Consider the following 17,838-nt stretch of genomic DNA (forward strand, 5'->3'; position numbering starts at 1 on the left):
TGGTGCTTCCCTAATCTGTAAATTGTACTGCATATAATATCAATATATGAACATTAATAGTATTCTTCCAGGTAGAAAATGTAATTTTTGAAGAGAACACCATTCACATGGTAAGTAGGTTTATCCTGGCTGGCTGTCATATGCTTAATAAAAGATGTGGGAGACGTTTATTGAGAAAACTGCAAATTTTACTGTAGGCAATAAAAAATACTTTAAAAATGAATATACCATGTTCGTGGGTGGGAAGATTGAGAATTATAAAGATATCAGTTCTTTCCAAATTGATCTATAAGTTCAGTGTAGTTCCAGTCAAATTCCTAGCAAAGTTTTTATGAAGCTCAAAGACTTCTCGTGCAGAAGAGCCAGGGCGGCCCAGCCAGTGCTGCAGAGGAAGAAGATGCGGCGGTGATAGGCGGGACCTCACTGGGGCAGCAGCAGGACCTTTCACGAACCTTCGTGTGCAGAGCAGTGTGACGTTGGCAAGGGGCAAGACAGGCACAGCGGGATGGCGGTTGGTGCACCCCAGACGTGACCCACGTGGCGCCGTGAATCACTGGGCAGGGAACAGATCGATTAGTCACTGAGCTGTGCTGCATGACTGTCTATGGACAAAATCGGTCATCTTAATTCTGTGTCTAAGATTCTTCTTGGAATTTGGGGCTCATACTCCAGCGGCGTGTCCCACACTGAGCAGGTAACAGCTCAGCTCTCCTTTTTCTGTTCTGTGTCCCGTTCCGGATGCCTCCCTTATCCTCCACATCTAATCAGTAAGAGGTTTTGCAAATTTTACCTTCTTCACATTTTCTTCCCTCCTTTCTCTTCGCTCCTACGGTCACAGCTCCGGCTTTACTCTGGGGCTCCTGCTTTTCTCCCACAAGGGCATCTTCCACAGAGGTTTCAGAGACAGCTGTGTAAAAGTTCTAATCTGCCCATGTCATGACTCCTAAGCACATCCCAAAGTACTCCACCACCCGCGGAATCAAGTCCAGGGTCAGGGTCCTTAACGTGTCTCCCGAAGTGAGGTCCTCTGGCCTCGTCTGCAGCCCCGCCCCTGGCCCCTGCCCTGCCCTCTGCTGTCTTCACTCACTCTGCCCCTCTGCATTCCCTGCTGTCTCTCCCTTTGCCTTGGTAATTTGTATGTCCTTTAAAACTCTGCTCGGAGTTCCTTACGTGTTACGGATACAGATTCTTTATCCAGATATATAATTTGCAATATTTCCATTCTCTTTAGCAGTGTCTTGAATTGAACAGAAGTTTTTAATTTTGATAAAGTCCAACTTATGTATTTGTTCTTTCACGTCTTGTGCTTTTGCTGACACATGTCAGAACTCATCACCTCACCCGGGTCACGAGGGTTTTCCCGTTCGTTTTTGTCTAGAAGTTTTCCTCAGTGACTTTGCGTTGGTTGTGTGAAGTCTCTAAATTAGGTGCTGTTAAAAGTGCTGTTGCAGTAAAGTGTTCTCCTGGATGAATAGGTGGGACGGACACAGTAGCCTGCACCAGGAGAAAGGGAAAGCCAAGGCATAAGACAGAAGTAAAGCCTGTCCCTGCCTTAAATACATACCTACCCCGCACATGTAAGCGAGTACTTGGAAAGCTGGTATTTCCGTTTTTAAAAAATGAGCAAGAAAAGAAACTGGAGGAGAGTTGAGACAAAAATAATTGGCCAAATAATTGATTAAACAGTTTAGCGTTGCTTTTTGCCTTTGGAGGGCAGATGACAGGAAACCCAGGGCTCTGGAGCCGCTCTGGCCTGGGTTGAGTCCCGGCTTTGACACTTGCTGACTCAAGGCCCCAAAGGCCTGTTACTCCCGCTTTCTGAGGGTCATTTTTTCATTGTATAATGTACATAGGTATATTTTATTTAACACTTGCAGAATTGATAAGTTTCTGAATTTCAGTCAATCCCAAATATTTACTGAGCAGCTGCTAGTGAACAAAGCAAAGGGCCGGCTCATATGGAGCTTGTGTGCTTCCGGTTGGGGTGTTAGATGACAAGCAGATCGACAGATAGCCTACAGGTGGCCAGTGCCTGGCAGGAGTGAAGTGGGGCAGGGGACAGAAAGAGACCAGGGCGGAGGGAGGGCTGTGTGCTGCATGGAGGAGCAGAGTGCTGTAGATACGGGGCATTCAGGAGGGCCTGCTCATCTCTGGTGTGAGCAGAAATCAGGGGAAGGTGTTTCAAGAAGAAAGGGAACAATTTGTGCCAAGACTGCGAGGTGGGAGCAGACCTGCTGAGCTCGAGGGACAGCGAGTCGGTGAGGTTCGTGGTGCCAGGGCAGCAGTGGAAGTTTTCCTTGGCAATGGGAGATTACATCAAGGTGTAGACACGGCCAGACCACGTAAGGCCTTGTGGCCATCCAGGAGGGCTCTGCCAGGGAGTGTCATGCCGCGTTTTCACAAGTCTCACTCTGCTAAGGATAGAGCAGGCGGTGCAGGTGTGTGTGGGAAGCCAGACGGAGCCCAGAGAGGAGGCCAGTGCAGGCGTCAGAGGGAGAGTCGGTGGGCATGGACTGGAGGGGCACACTTGGAGATGGCCGGACTCCCGAGGTACTTTAAGGGTGGACGGACAAGAAGAGGAGAGGAATCAAGGATCACTCCAAGTGGGGCTTTTTTTTTGGCCTGTGCAATTGGAAGGATGTGGAGAGTAGGGTGGGAAGGAAGAGGTTTATGGGAGATGGTGGAATTCAGTTCTGCTGTGGACACTAAATACGGAATGTCTGTAAGTGGCAGTCCTTAAGTGGGCGTGGAGTTTGTGGAGAAGGTTGGATGGAGGCACAGATATGGGGGCCATCAGGATGCAGATGGCATTTAAGGCCATGGGACTCTAGGGGCTCACCACGCCAGTGACTGTAGATAGGTGGACCGTGCCTTGAGCTCTTCAACACTAGGGTCAGCCTGGTGGGAGAGAACCATCCAGGGAGGCGAGGTGAGAGCCCGGTGGTGCAGATCTCCCAGGTGTGGGGAGCACCGGGCGTGCCAAATGTTTGCTCAAGAAAGGTCCATCTGAGGATCAGCCATGGGGCTTGGCAGCGTTCAGGTGGTTCGGCATCTCAGTGCGCAGCTGTCATGGAGTGAGGCCTGGACTGGCGGTGGGTTTGGGAGAGTGGAGGAGAGGGCTGTCTGGCCAGTGGGGTCCAGCCCCGGGCAAGTTCACTGTGGTTTCAGGGTGACCAAAAAAATGACACTAGAACCTTCTTGGGGTGAAAGGGTTATACCCAACTTTATTTCCAGGTGGTAGGTCAGTCACTAGAATCCCTTCCACTCAGAGCAAATCTGCATGCAGTAAGCTGGTCTCTGCCTCTGGGCCCCTCTGCCCGCACAGCCATCCTCTGGGTCTCTCTGTCCGCACAGCCATCCCAGTCTCTGTCCTCAGCACTGCCACCACTCCAGCCTCTGCTCTGCTCTCCTGCAGCCTTGCAGCCATGCCACCCTGTTGCCCAGAGCACTGGGCAGGGGTCTTTATATAGAGTAAATAATAATGTACTGCCCACACGTGTGTAGTGAGCTAGCCAATCAGGACCAGGTGAGAATCCTGGCCACAGGAACCTTCATTTTATCCACAAATACTAATCTCTGCTTCTACAAAGGTTTCCTAGTTTTTAATTTAATTTTGCATATTTTAATAAAAATTTAAATTGGGCCTGTGTGTCATGAACTAATTAATGCTTGAGAGAGATAAGAACTTTATATTGATTACTTCTAATATTCAAAATATGTTAATATTTTATCAGTTTTAATTCTGAACCAGAATGAAACATATCCCCCTTGCTTTAATTCTTATTTTCTTTTGATTATTAGACTTAAAACATAGGGTTCACTTAGTCTTTGTAAAAATCATTTTTTTTAATTTGAAGCAAAGAATTTGTATTTTGAAGCCTTATAAAGTACTAGCATAGTTCTTCCCCCTCACGTAGATATCTTAGGAGTTCAAGATGAGAGGTTATGTAGGTCAAAGTCATTTCTCTCTGTCTTTAGGAAATGGAGTTATTTTTTCCTTCAAGTGGAGTTTGTGGTCCCGCAAACACCGCTAAATTTACCAACTGTACCTGTTGCATTATTAAGCCCCATGCCATCAGTGAAGGTAAGTGCTATGTTGAATACAATGTATCTACTACATTTTGTTAATGTTTATTTCTCAATGTATTTTATGTGTAAAAATTGAAGTATAATTTTAATATTTTCATTTTTTCCTTGAAGGCATGTGAATAAAGAGGACATAATATGAAGGGAAAATCTGTCTAAATCTGTATTTATTTTTATCCTTGTGTCTGTAAATTTTAAAAAAGATGTTCTTTGGGTTGCGATCATGGTTATGCTCATCCCATCCCAAGTCTTGAGTCCTTGACTTTTAATCTGCCCCCTTTCCCCCCAACGTGTGACTGATTTGTTGACCCAGTGAGGCAGTGCCCCTAACGCACAGCATAAAGCGATGTCCGCCGCACCTGCTGTGCGCCCTTCTGGGAAAGGTGCAGGCACTTCCTTTGCTTCTCATGATCTGAAACAAACTTCTCTGAGATTCATCGTATATATACATGTACACACACACACACATACGTGTAGATAGATTTGTATATAATGATGCATACTGAGAGTTTGCAAGCTTTTTTCTTTTTCTTCATCTGTTTATTTTAGTCAGTTGTATGTAGTTTTGTTGGCTATCCCAAGTCTGTTTGGAAATGCAATGGGTATGATTTAAAAGATCATCTTTATAAAACTAGACTGTGCCAAAAAATGAGCATTAATTGAATGGGTTTTTTAGTTTTATTTTTTCTAAATGCCATAGTAATTCAGGTATACAGGAGAATATTTAGAAAAAAAATATTCAATAACTTACCTGTTTTCCCATCAGCCTGACAGTCATTGTTAACCTTTTGCTATTTCCTGCAAATCCTTGTCTTCTGCATATGTGTGTGTGTGCATGCTGCGGTGCATGACTGTAACTGTGCAGGTCTACAGGCTGTTTCAGTTTTCAGGAGCGGTTTTGGCTGCTCTTATTTCTTCATAAACAGTTTATGCAATCATAAAAAGGTCATATATTTCGATACTTCAGTTGCTTCTAGTTTTCTCATGTTAAAAATAAAGTTTTGAAAAATTTCTTTGTACATAAATATTTGACAATGTCTCCAGTCATTTCCTCTGGCTAGCTTCCTGGAAGTAGAGCTATTGATTGAATGGATATGAACCTTTAAGATCTTGTTGCATAATTAATAGTTCTTTATCTAGGAAGTACTTTAATAGCTTTTAGATCCTTAGGAATGTAATTACAGGGAACTAACTTGCTTGATGGGTAACACATTTATGGAGAAATCACCACTGTGTGCTAGCTAGTAAACTGAGGGCCTTATACACCATGTCTTTTGATTTTCACAGCAATTATATCAACTAGGTGGATATATCATTTCTTGTCCAGAAAAGTGAGGCAAGGCTGTATGAAATATGTTATTTCCTTAGTTTAGAGTAGGGGATCCCAGAGGCTGACCCTGGCTCTGCGTACTCTTTTTCTACAGGTATTGCCCCACAGCCACCCATACATGATTTAATGTGATGAGACAAATGCTTCTTGCTTAGAGGTCTCAACTTTGTAAAATCTTATCTTTGGCATCTCAGTATATTCCATTTGCTTTTCACCTGCTTCAGTTTTCCCCGAGAAAAATGTGATGCACGCAAAGAGAAATAAAGTATAAGTAAAATAAATACTAGTTATGTACTTTAATAACTGCACAGGTAAATATAACAGACCTAATAAAACAATCATATAAATGACAGGTGATGTCAAAATGACTGATTTTATATTTATACAAGTTTAAATGAATTCTGGTCAGAGCTTTTCTTTAAAGATTCACTATATTTCATCTTTTCATATTGATCTATAGCATTAGAGGCATATGAGTTAATTAAAGCAAAAAATTTTTATAGAATCTAATCAGATGGCTGACTACTCTTTTAAACTTGAACATTTCAAGGCTTTTTCTTATATTTTCGGTCTAACCCTCAATTTTAGGGATCCTTTAAGACCATTTTGAAATGTGTAATTAACCCAGTGAAGCTTAGATTTAAACTGTCGCTCTAATGGAATATACAGTTGACCCTTGGACCACACAGGAGTTAGGGCACTGACTCCCCGCAGGGTCAAAAACCATGTATAGTATTTGACTCCTCCAAAAACTTAACTACCAAGAGCCTACTCTCGGAAGCCTTACCAAGGATAGAAACAGTTTATTCACACATATTATGTATATGTATTATATACTGTATTCTTACAATAAAGAAGCTAGAGAAAAGATTTCTTCAAATTCTTGCAAATCTCTAAGAAATTTTCCACGCAGTTGAAACCATGCCGTTCAAGTGGCAGCTGTAGTTTGAAGTATCATTGAGTTATTATTAGATTCATTTGGTCCCCTTTCAATTGCTGGTTTATGTTTATCTTTTTCCATAATAATCCCATTTCCTGGTATGTCTAATTGCACCTGTGGTCTAGTATAGTCATGAGAGATGAAGAGACGTTTTTAAAAAGGGGTTGTTGATAAAGAGAGCAGCTGAGATGGAGTAAGGTTGTTCCCCTCTGTTGACTGCGACTCCCCAAAGAAGGCCGGAATAGCCTTGGTCACGAACAGTGATCGCATTCCCCAAAGAAGGCAAGGGTAGTTTTGATCAAGCAAGACTAAGTTTATTGCTCACTACAGAAGGAGAGCACGCCTTGATGGAGCCTCTGTAGACTTTACAAGGGAAGGGGTCGTGGGCAGATTGTAGTTTCAACCTTGAGGGACTGAGGTGGCTCTACCAGCGCAGTGATCTCATTGCACCTGGCAGAGTTCGTGATAGTGTAGGGCTGGTGGAAACAGGCGAGGCATCAGTCTTCACCGTCTTGTAAGTGTGCAGCTGTTTGCCCAGTTGAGGGGCTGTTGTGAAAAAGGGACAGTTTGAGTATCTGTTGTTGGAGTGAGTGGCCTTCAGGGAAGTTCCTGGAGCAAACAATGAGGTTATTTTCTCATTTTCAGCCCTATCTCTGTGGGAAGAACCTCCTGGCACAAGTGACAGGCCCCCGCGGGTGCAGCGCCTCGCTCCTTAGCCCTGCAGTGGGCCTCTCTGGGTGCAGGGGTGCGCTCCCTACTGCCAGGGGAGCTAGAGGAACGGGCTTAGTTTGTCGAGCATATGTTGGGAAAAAGAGAGCAAGTTGTACTGGGGGTGTTCGCGGTGTTTTGTCTGTGTGGATTGAAGTATATTTTGTCATTTGGGGACTCGGGTTTTAAAAGGAAGGAAAAACAGGGTGAATGTTCTTGTGTTTTTCTTTTCTTTATAATTTAAAAATTTGCAGTGTGTGTTTTGATGTCTGCAGTATTATTTATATGTAGTTACTTTGGTTCCATCAGTAAAATAAATTAATTTTACTCTGAAATCAGGCTGTATAAATCCCCATCATCAGGTTTGATCATCGACCCCATTTTACAGGAATGGAATCTAAGAATTCGAAGGGATAGGTAGCATCCTGAGACCCGCTGCTGTTTCCCATCCTGATGCTGCAGCGGGGAGTATTTGCATTAATCCGTGAATACTGAGGTCGGCTGGATGCGGATGTGGGTGGAAAGCCAGTCCTGGGGGAAGGTCATGTGATTGTTATGAAGGGTGAGTTTGATACCTAACATCTTAACTGTTTAGATGGAGCTCAGAGAAATTCTCGCTGTTCTGGAGAAAGGAAGTTAAGAGATGAATGAGGAACAAGTTCTTGAGAATTACGCATTTACAGTACCTCCTTAAAACGCTTCCAGTTAAATGGGAAGAATGCTTTTTGTATTCTTAAAGATGTGTAGTGTAACCAAAAGCTGGCTTTGTTTGTTCTCTCCTATTTTTATATCCCAGGAATCTGCTTTTCTTGGGCAGAACTCACCCCTTCCAGGCGTCTCTGTGCTCGTTCCTGCTCGCCCGCCAACGGCTGCCTTCCAGCCCCCCGACCACCCCTGCGCCTTCCCGCCTCCGGCCTCTGTGTGGCTTTGCCTCTGCCGGGATGCGGCTCCCCCTTCCCTCCCCAGCCCCAGGCTGTCCGTGCCTCCGGGAGACACCCCCAGAAAGTGCTGCGTCCCGTCCCTGTTCCTGGGGGACAGCTTGTCCTGACCCTCAGCTACTTGTCAGGCCTTCAGCTCAGTTTTGGCTTTTACGTTTTATGTATGAATTTATGCAGGTACAATATACAATATGTATTATGTATTGATCTTGACGAGTGGTTTTTGTCAGTTTCCTCCCCCAGGTAGCAAACCTGATTGCAGGGACAGTTTTATTTCATAGCCATACTCATGGGAGTATTTTGTCCTCCTCATTGCAGTTTTCTGTTTCAGCCCACGTGCTAAGAGGGGTCCAGAAGTGTTCAGACACTGCCAGAGAAATGTGGTCTCTAGGACAACCGGTTCTCTGAAATTTCTTGATGTCTTTTGTTACTTAGTACATGGTTAATCTAAAGAAAAATTTCCAATGTGTGCTTGAAAAAAAGGGTGTTTATTACATTCTTCTCTCCTTATATGCAAACAACTTGATTCAAACCTGTTCAGCTCTATAGCCCCTACTGCCTTCTATTTGTCTGCTTGGTGTAACGGCTTCTAAAAAAGCTTTGTTAAATCTTCCATGTAAAAATTACCGATCATTATGAAGTTGCCAAATTCTCTTTTTAATTTGGGCTGACTGTGTTTTGTATGTTCTGCAGCTCATTGTCATGTGTGATTATTGCATCTTTTTGCTCAGTACTTGTGACTTACTTTAGTTCCTCTGTCTTTTGTTGTTTATCTTAAAGGATAATAAATCTTTTTCCATTTTTTTTATCCTTTGGCTTCTAGTATGTAGCTTATAGTCACTATCATCAAGTTTTGTTTAATTTCTATTTAAAAAAATTTTTATTTTTTCAATCCAATCTTAGAATCGTTGAATTTAGCCTCTTGCTGTTTATTGTGATTACTAATCTACTTGGATTCCTTTCTTTATCTTGCTTACAGTTTTTCATTCTTTCCCTCTGCTCCTTGCCCCCTACTCCCTGCCTTTTCAGCCTTCAGCTGGATGGATAAAGTTATCTTTATTGCCTCTTTCTCCTTTGTTTAACTGCTGATTTGAAAGCTCCAGATCAGAGGTCAACAAACTGCAGTCTTTGGGCCAAATTGGCCCACTGCCTGGTTTTGTAAGTAAAGTTTTATTGGAGCACAGCCATGCCCGTTCATTTATGTATTATGTATGGCTGCCCTTACTGCTGCAAAGTGGGGTCGAATAGTTGGAACAGATACAGGATGTCCTGCAAAGCCTACGGTATTTCTATCTGACTCTTCACAGATCTAAAGGGCCTGCCTTTAAATCTAGACTATGCCTAAATTTTATAATGTGTACTTAACTTCAAATTTTATTAATACAATTTAAACTTGTTCCCTCTCTCCAGATTTTTCTTAAGACAATGACTTTAGAATGTTTTAAATAGCCACTGAAATCTTCTCCCATCTTCCACCTTAGTGGTGTAAAAATTCTGTTTTGTAAGTTTAATTTTTTAATCAACTTTATTGATGTATGGTTATCATAAAAGGCCCACATTCTAGGTGTACATTCCGGCACTGTGTCACACAGTGCTTCAGACCCTCAAGTCAACAAGTCCTTCATGATGTGTGGACTTGGTTCTCTCTCCCTGGGGACATTTAGGGGATGAGTAGGTAGTTCTGATTATTTGAATGTGTTACTGTTTGAAAAGAGGAAAGTTGAATAGATTCATTCCAGGCTTAAATTGTGAGCCTGTGTGATTATGGGTTCACTCTTACTGGTGAAGCAGTGGGGAGTCACTGCGTCTTTCATCTTTGGAAGTCAGGGCTTGCTCTTCACACCCGACTGAAATGGCAGCTGTTGCTAGGCAGCCAAAGCACCGGCATCTCACAGCAGCGTCAGGTACCTGAGGGTCTCAGCAGGGCCTCCTGATGTGTGGGACAAGCAGAGGATCTAGACTCATTTGTCTGAATAGAAGAAACAATCTAGATAAAGGAGTGGACAAGAGCTCCATGGAGGTCCTCCTGTCCCCGGCAGGGTGAGTGCAGTGTGCAGCATTTGACGTGACTGTTACACCTTTAGGACTTGACTCTTACTGATCACGTGACTGTGGAAACATTCCTTCACCTCTCTAAAGCCTCATTTCTTCATCTGCAAAATGGAGATGACAGAATCTGCTTCATAAAAAAGTTAATACCTGTGATGCATTTAGAACAGTTTGCATTGTAAGTACTCAATAAAATGTTAGGTATTAATAGTAGTTTTAGAGATTATATCACATGATACATTTAAAAAAAACTCAGGTCAGTAGTGTTTCAGATATCTATTAACAAACCACCCCAAAACTTAGTTCTTTAAAACGATGTACTATTTCTCCCAGTTCTGTGGATGACTTGGGCTCAGCTGGCGATCCTTCCGTGGTGTGCTGGGACACCCGTGTGGCTTCAGTCAGCTGGGAGCAGTGCTGCAGCTGGCATGCACGAGGCCGCTCCTTGTCCTCCAGAGACCCTTTCCATGTGGCATCTCATCCCTAACCATGTGGAATGGTTAGTGGCTCCTGAGAGGAGCATCCCGAGGCCACGCCCAGTGTGCAGGTGCTCATCCCGCTGGCATCAAGCCTTAACTGTCCCCAGGGCTGAAGGCAGCACCCAGCCAAGAGCAGAGTCAGTGTGATGGGGCATCACCCAGAGGCACAAATGCCAGGTTCACCCTCGGGCGGTGTAAGTTGGGGTGAGATGCTGGGGCCCTGCTGGCAGTGTCGTGCTCCTGGCATGCTGGACAGCGCTTCTCCAGCTGTGCTGTGTGCCAGAGCCACTCTGGGAGACTTCAGAATGCATGGTCCTGGGCCCTGTGGTCAGAATTTTTTCAGTAATTTTTCATGAATTTTAGAAAGCCTCCCCAGGTTGTCCTGATAAACCAGTCTGAAAGCCATGAGATGTTGCGACCAGAAGCGCTCTGTGTTTTCCCTGGTGATCCCCCCTTGTCAGAGGCCAGCCTGACGGGATTTCATTCCCAGTGGAAGATGCTCAGTTTGTTCTCTCTGGCAGATGAATGACGACCGCGAGATGGTCAGGGAAGAGTCGGCCTCTGGTTTTGAGTTCCTGTAACTTGGCACCTCTGGTCCCTGTGCTAGACTTCAGGTTGGTGTGATGGGAAGTTGGGTGTCCAGGACACCCTCCTCTACCCAAGTAGCTGCTTCAGTACTTCTCTGCTCTTGTGCCACGGCCATTAGACTGAACAGTGCTTAGCCTGAATTTCTCCCTGGCAGGGCTGGATCGAATCCCGTGGTCCCGAAGGAAGGCGCTCTGGCGGAAGGACGATGTCCAGGGGGTGACGACGAGACAGAGGTCTCAAAAGTCAGGGCGCAGTTTTAAGCTCTCATAAGTTCAGAAGTATAAATGTATGGACTTAATAAATGTCATTTGCAAGCTTAATTATTTAAATTTCATTTCCCATTTTTTGAATTTTGAATATTAAAGTTTTGTTAAACATTTAAAAAAATGTATATAATTGAACTTTGAAGTCTTATTATATATTTGTAGCATTTATACTTCTAAGCTATTAGAACCTTCAGTCCGACTGGTGGGACGTAGCACAGAATGTGTGTTGGAAGGGGGATTGTTTCATTTGGAAGGAAGAAGGGAACTTCATTTTCCTGCTCCCCTTTTTCACTCTTTTGTACTTGAGGATACAGCAGCCACCTTTCAGGGACTGACGTTACTGAAGCAGCTCTCGCGTAAGCCCTGGAGTTAGTGGTCTGATGCCCTGTGAGGTTCTAGGTTTGCACGGAGACTTCGGGGAGGCCCAGGATCAGTGCACACCTTTGATGACTTGCCTGTTTGTCATGGACTTGTCTGTCAGAGGACCATGTGATTCTAGAACTCATGACAAACTAACGCTGAGCATGCTACACATCATCCAGACCTGAGAAAAACCCATCTCAGAGAGGTCGAAGCAAAGGATGCTCCCATTCCTCTGTGTTGCAGGGACCCCTGGTATTGTTTCTTGTGTCTCCTCCTAGCGTCCTCTGCAGAAATGCCTGTGTGACTGCACAGTGACAGAAGGAAGATAGGGTGTGTTCCACCTGAGCTGCGGTCCTGCCCCTTCCTCCGACCCAGGGGCTGGACGCATCCCTGTGCAGCATGATGGTACTTTATGAGCAAGTGTTTTAAGACTGAAAAGCCGAGGTAGCAAGCTCCATGTGTACGATTTTACAAGGCGATTCAGGTTACCGATCAGGTTATAAATGCTGAACTACCACAAAGCAATAACTGATTCTTGTGCTGAAGAAAAATGGTACACATCAAAAAAAGAGATGGTCCCTTACAAAAAGACCTCTGAAAAGCTTGGGTTTCTAAATGGCATGTTAAAAGATGGGATGAGGTGACACTGCTGAAATGAAATGCCATTGCCCTTTGAGTGGACTGACAGACGGCACTCGCCTTTGTGAGCGCTCACTCATCTTCCTCAGTCCGGGATGCCCAGGGCTCAGACCTCTCCCTTGGTTTGGTGGTCAGTCCATTGCGACCTGCCACCAACTCACGTCTACTGCATCTCTCATCATATGGTGGCTTGTGTCTGTTTCAGGTGGGGGTGGCTCTGCACCCCAGTTCCCTGTCCAGAGCCGTTTCCATGGAGGCTGTCACAGATAGCGTTGTCCCCACAGGGGCGCTTTGCAGGGCCTCTTCAGGAGCGTCTAAAGGCTTCCAGTTTCAGCTGGAAAGCTCACATGTCTCTGTATTTGAAATCAGTCTTGGAATTTTTGGTACCGATTTGTGCTGCAGACTCTCTGCTCTGTTTCCCTGGGGCCCCTGCGCTTGCGGGCAGGCCACCTTTAAGCCAGATCACTTACACTTCAGGCCGACTCTGAAGATAGGATGTCCAGTGTGAGTTTTACAGCGTTTGTCTTCACATCACCGACGGTTGTCCTTTGCTCTGATCACGCCTGGTTAAGGTGATTCAAACACGTGCCTCAAATTCTTCACAAATAAGGGAAAGGGTATGTTAGGGAACACTTACAAAACCAGCTTGAGTTCTTTAGGGAAGTCATCATTCTGGCAAAAATATCTTACATTGATGTATAATCAAAAAGATTTAAATATTTTCTTAAGAACTGTGTCCTTTAGCCATTGAACCTACCAGAATGCTCCTTTTAAGGGATAGACAGCAAAGGGGTACCAAGGTGGGCAATGCTGAATTTTAGCCGGGAATTCGTCTTAGTAGCTTTTATAGGGATTTTTCTTGTATAAATAGAATCGTATACATGACATAAAATTTAGAAATACACAGAATTGTTCATTTTGGAACCATGCCCACTGGATTCAGCGATTCTAAGTATTCCCAGTGTGGCATGTTCTTGCTTCTCTGTCAGACATAGCCACACCCCACCACGGGTGAACTGCAGTCGCGGTGGAGCAGAATAACAGGACCTAAAAGGGCACACACTTGTGTGATTCTGTTCACGTGGAGGTCAGACATAGGCGGGGTCAGCCGTGCTTCTCAAGGACACATACGAAGGTGGTGCAGAATGAAGAGGTGCCCGGGAAGGGCAGTTCCACAGCCAGCTGGCTGCTGAGGCTGGAAAGGCGCTGAGTGGGGCACCAGCACCGGGCTCCTGGGTGCCCGCCATGTCGCTGGTCTCCTTTCTTTTAGACCTGAGTGGTGGTGAGCACAGATGTCCACTTTAAAGTTATTAAACTGAACATATCTGTTTATATTTTACCATAAAATACAGACTTTATATTTCACAGTGCATATGTAGAGATTGGGCAAGGTGTAGAATAGGTGGCACAGTATCTATTCCATTAAAACAAGGCTGTGCCCGTATATTTGTACGTATGTTGGCACATTTCTAGAAGGATATATGGAAATTCTGAGAAAGGCTTGTGCTCTGGGGTGGGAGGGAGGCTTGCTTCCACCTTTTACCCTTTCATTTCCATTGTGTTTCCCATGAAGAATGGTCTTAAAAGTTAAATGATAGAGGGTGGGGGAAATTAAGACAAAAGATTGAAAATTTAAAAATTCAGCACTTTTATGCCTTGTTAAAGATTATGTAGGTTTGGAGTAGTGTGGTTAAGGAAGAAAGTGACTGGAAATTAAAATCACAGCCTTTCTCAATCCATGACAGTTCCGTGGCCGGCTGAGTGGTCGCTGTGTGTCCTCCGAGATCTTGCTTACAATCAGGCTCTCAGGTTTGGGTTTGAGGTCACCTTAGCTTGCGTTCGGATCACCTGAGGGCTTGTCAGAATACGGATTGCTGGGCGCTGCCTGCAGCGCGTCTGGCGCAGTGGTCTGCGTGGGTAACAGGCTCCCAGGTCGTGCTAAAGCTGCGTGTGCGGGACCACATTTTGCAAACTGCTGGGCAGTAAAGCTGCCCCCTGCATAAGGACTGTGCTGGGAAATAGAACAAAAATGGAGGCCTGTACCCAGGGCATATAGGATGTGCTTCCAACTGACAAGACACGGAGCCAGAGTTACATAAATTGTGGCCCATTTTGTGGCATTATGTATTTTTAAACCTATTTATGAATGGCAACAGAGGTCTTGCCAGTTGGGGAAATCAGAGCCATTTAAAATCAACCGAAGAAACAATGTTCTTGAAATAAGATGCCAAAATCTGTGCATCTCCTTGACTGTGACTTCGGATAGCTGGAAAAAACAAAAATCAATGTACCTATTTTTAAAAATTGTGCAAAAAAACTAGCTTCTGGAGACTTTTTCTTTATATGTCATTAAAAAAGGAGACAAACACAGATGATCAGCTATGGAGGTACTCTTTTCTGATAATATTCCTTTCTCTTAATTAAAAAAAAAAAAAAAGCAGTTACTGTGTGCTGACCTCCAATGAGTTCTACACAGTGGTATAGAGGGCATGTCAAAGTGTGGGCAAAGGGTCTGTTTGTTTCTACGCAGAAGATCAAGGCCTAGCTTGGATACCCAGAAAATGAACTAAGATACGATATGAGGAGGAGCTTCCGGCATCAGCACTCTCTGGAGGACTCGTGCCGGGGGATGATCATCAAAAAGCCTCCACAGGGATCCGGACGATGCTGCGGTTGTGGCTGCATCCAGCCCACCATCTCCTGGACTTGCCATAAGAAGGAGGAGGGAGATGTCTAGGCTGGCATGTGCATACAGTGAGACAACGAATTTGACTGGATCTGTACTGTTGGAACTCAACCAGGAGTTGGGAGGGGTGCAAGTTGTAGCACCCCAAAATCTCATGACTATAGACTATCTATGGTTAAAAGAACATATGGGATGTGAACAGATCCCAGAAATGGGCTGCTTTAATTTGTCTGATGGTTCAAGTACAGTTGGAAAATATCCATCATATCATAGATAAATTTTCACAAATGCCTAGGGTGCCTAAATGGTTTTCTTGGCTTCACTGGAGATGGCTGGTAATTATAGATTTGCTTTGTTTATGTCACCGTATTCCTATTATGTCAATATGTGTGTGCAAATTAGTTAGTAGTTTAAAACCTATACATACTTAAGGTACTATACAAGAAGATATGTCAAAGAAATAATCAATCCTCCCAAGTTTCCTTCATATGCTACATCTATAGCTTTTCTTCTTCCTTCCTAATTACAAACTTTAAATAGAATTCGTGCCTCATATCGAATTTACCGAGTATCATAATTCCTCCAGGTGGTAAAGATACCTCGAGACAAGTGCTGGGCATAGAAGCCACAGGGCATAAATCTGCAAAGAAGTAAAAAGCTAACCTTTGCAAACAATATGGCTTCTCTCTCACTTACCAACTTTACATTTCCCTGTATGGCCCCGGAAGATGACTGGTTAGCCAGAGACGGGTAAGATTCCTCAAGGGAGGAACAACCTAAGACAGGCACAGTCGCAGGGGGGCCATCAGGTGAGAATTTGGGGATCAACAGAGGTGAGGCTCAGAACCTCACCCCCCCTGCTTTGAGAGAAATCTTCTGCATCCGTGGATGTCTTGCTGCCCTTGTCTAGCCTGGATTAATACTTAGTCCATAGGCACACACCTGATCATCTGATCATCTACATTTGCCTTCTTACAGCACTAAACTATGTTTTCTACCTTTATCTTGCATCTACCTACCACTTCAGCATTTTATTAAAAATAAAAATAATAATAATAATAGGAGAAATGTGGGATCAACATATAAATCAAGTACAAAAATCAAATGAATATTCATATTTGACCTGATGGTTTATAGGTCATATTGCATGATCAAAACCGAAAGTTTCTGTGATGAATGCCCTTGTACTGTTCACCATGTAAGAATTTATTCACTCTGTAAGAATTCGTTCACCATGTAAGAACTTGTTCGTTATGCTTCAGAAGATTGGAGACTGACGAGAATTAGGCTTGAGATGGATTAATGATTGTACATTGAGCATTGACCCCCCTATACTGAATTTTATTGTTGTTAACAACCATTTGATCAATAAATATGAGAGATGCCCTCTCAAAAAAAAAAAAAAAAAAAACAATCATTCAGGAAGGCACTGTATGCCTTGTGCTTTAGAGTGGAAAGCAAGCCCCCATTTAATTTTGTTCAAGGAATTCAGTGACATTTATTGAGCAATGGGTAGTACATTTGGGTGTTGCCCAATCAGATCTGAGAACCCAGACCAGGGAAATGTCATTTTCTAGTTTGATTCAGATTATAACTGGCTTCTGGTTAGGCTAGAAAATGTGTCTCCAAAATCTTCTTAATAAGAAGGAAATGCTGTAATAAAATATATGTTCTAACCTCTAAAAAAAAAAAAAAAAAACTGTACACACAAAAAATAATACTGTATGTAAATTAGCCTCAATAAAACTGACTAAAAAGAAATGTGGAGTAAATAGAGCAAAATGTTAAATCTGAATGATCTTGGGGCAGTGCACAGTGGTGTTCTGTTTCGTACCTTTCATTATGATTGACATGTTTCAATCTGAAAATAAAAACAAAATAGTTTGTAAAAAAAAAAAAAAAAAAAAAAAAAGGAGACAAACAAAACTAATTTTAAGAAAGAGGAAAGGTTTAGTTAGTTTTGTTCATGTTGGAGCTAACAGATCCATGGTTTTGAATTACTCTGTCTTTTTCGTTGTGTTTGCCTATAGAACTAGTACCTTACCACTGCTGAGTCGTAACATGTGTAGCACTTGTGTCATTGTGCTCACGGAACTCTCCTAGAAACATGCAGTCGGCTTCTAATGGGCCATGGGCTGTTCCGCCCTCCACGAGAGGGACTGGCCTCTCTCAGGGTTAGGAGGGACCTCAGTAGAAGCTCTAAGTATCCTGTGGCATAGAAACAGCGTTGTGACTGTGACATTGACGTGTTTTCTCTTGTAACCTGGCATTAACTGTGGACTTCTGGTGACTTGGTTGCCTAATGTCACAAAATTCTCACTGCCAGCCTGCCTCCCCAGGACCCTGCTTTATTTTTGTTTTTCTTAGACTTGCTTTGTGTTAAAATTGGGATCTTATTTCATGCACACTCGCTGTTCTTGGCTTCCTCTGCTGCGCCCAGCCTCTCCTTGTCTTCCCAGCAGGGAGGGGTTCTTGACGGCCTTCCCAGAGATCTCAGGTCTTGGGTGTCTGCCCTGACCCTGTGCTGGCGGAGCCCGCCTTCGCTGTTACACTCACTACATTAGGAGGACTTCCAAAGTGCTGAGTTCCTGGGCTGTGGGTACATCTATAAAGTTTATTGGTTACTTACTCCGTTATTGCCTGGTAGGGAATTTACAAGTTATGGTTGTTAGGACATTAGTAATGAAAAACACATACTTTCCATCTGGTGTACGGGGCTGGTGGGGAATCAGAAATGCTGTGGGGTGAATTAGGTCGTTTTTTGGT

General features: G+C 43.8%; 1 protein-coding gene across 9 annotated transcripts in view; it reads left to right on the forward strand.

The window, feature by feature from the left end:
- NME7 (NME/NM23 family member 7) overlaps positions 1 to 17,838 on the forward strand; it is a 196,976-nt gene that overhangs the window by 41,297 nt on the left and 137,841 nt on the right. For all 9 annotated transcript variants that reach the window (XR_012124995.1, XM_073221542.1, XM_073221545.1 and 6 more), the window contains exon 7: positions 3,979 to 4,084. Coding sequence is in view for 8 of the 9 variants with exons in the window: in XM_073221542.1 (XP_073077643.1) it covers positions 3,979 to 4,084 (106 nt within the window). In the remaining variant the exon portion in view is untranslated. The remainder of the gene's footprint in view (positions 1 to 3,978; positions 4,085 to 17,838) is intronic.

This window comes from Manis javanica, chromosome 14 (assembly GCF_040802235.1).
Source record: "Manis javanica isolate MJ-LG chromosome 14, MJ_LKY, whole genome shotgun sequence".
Lineage (NCBI taxonomy): Eukaryota > Metazoa > Chordata > Mammalia > Pholidota > Manidae > Manis > Manis javanica.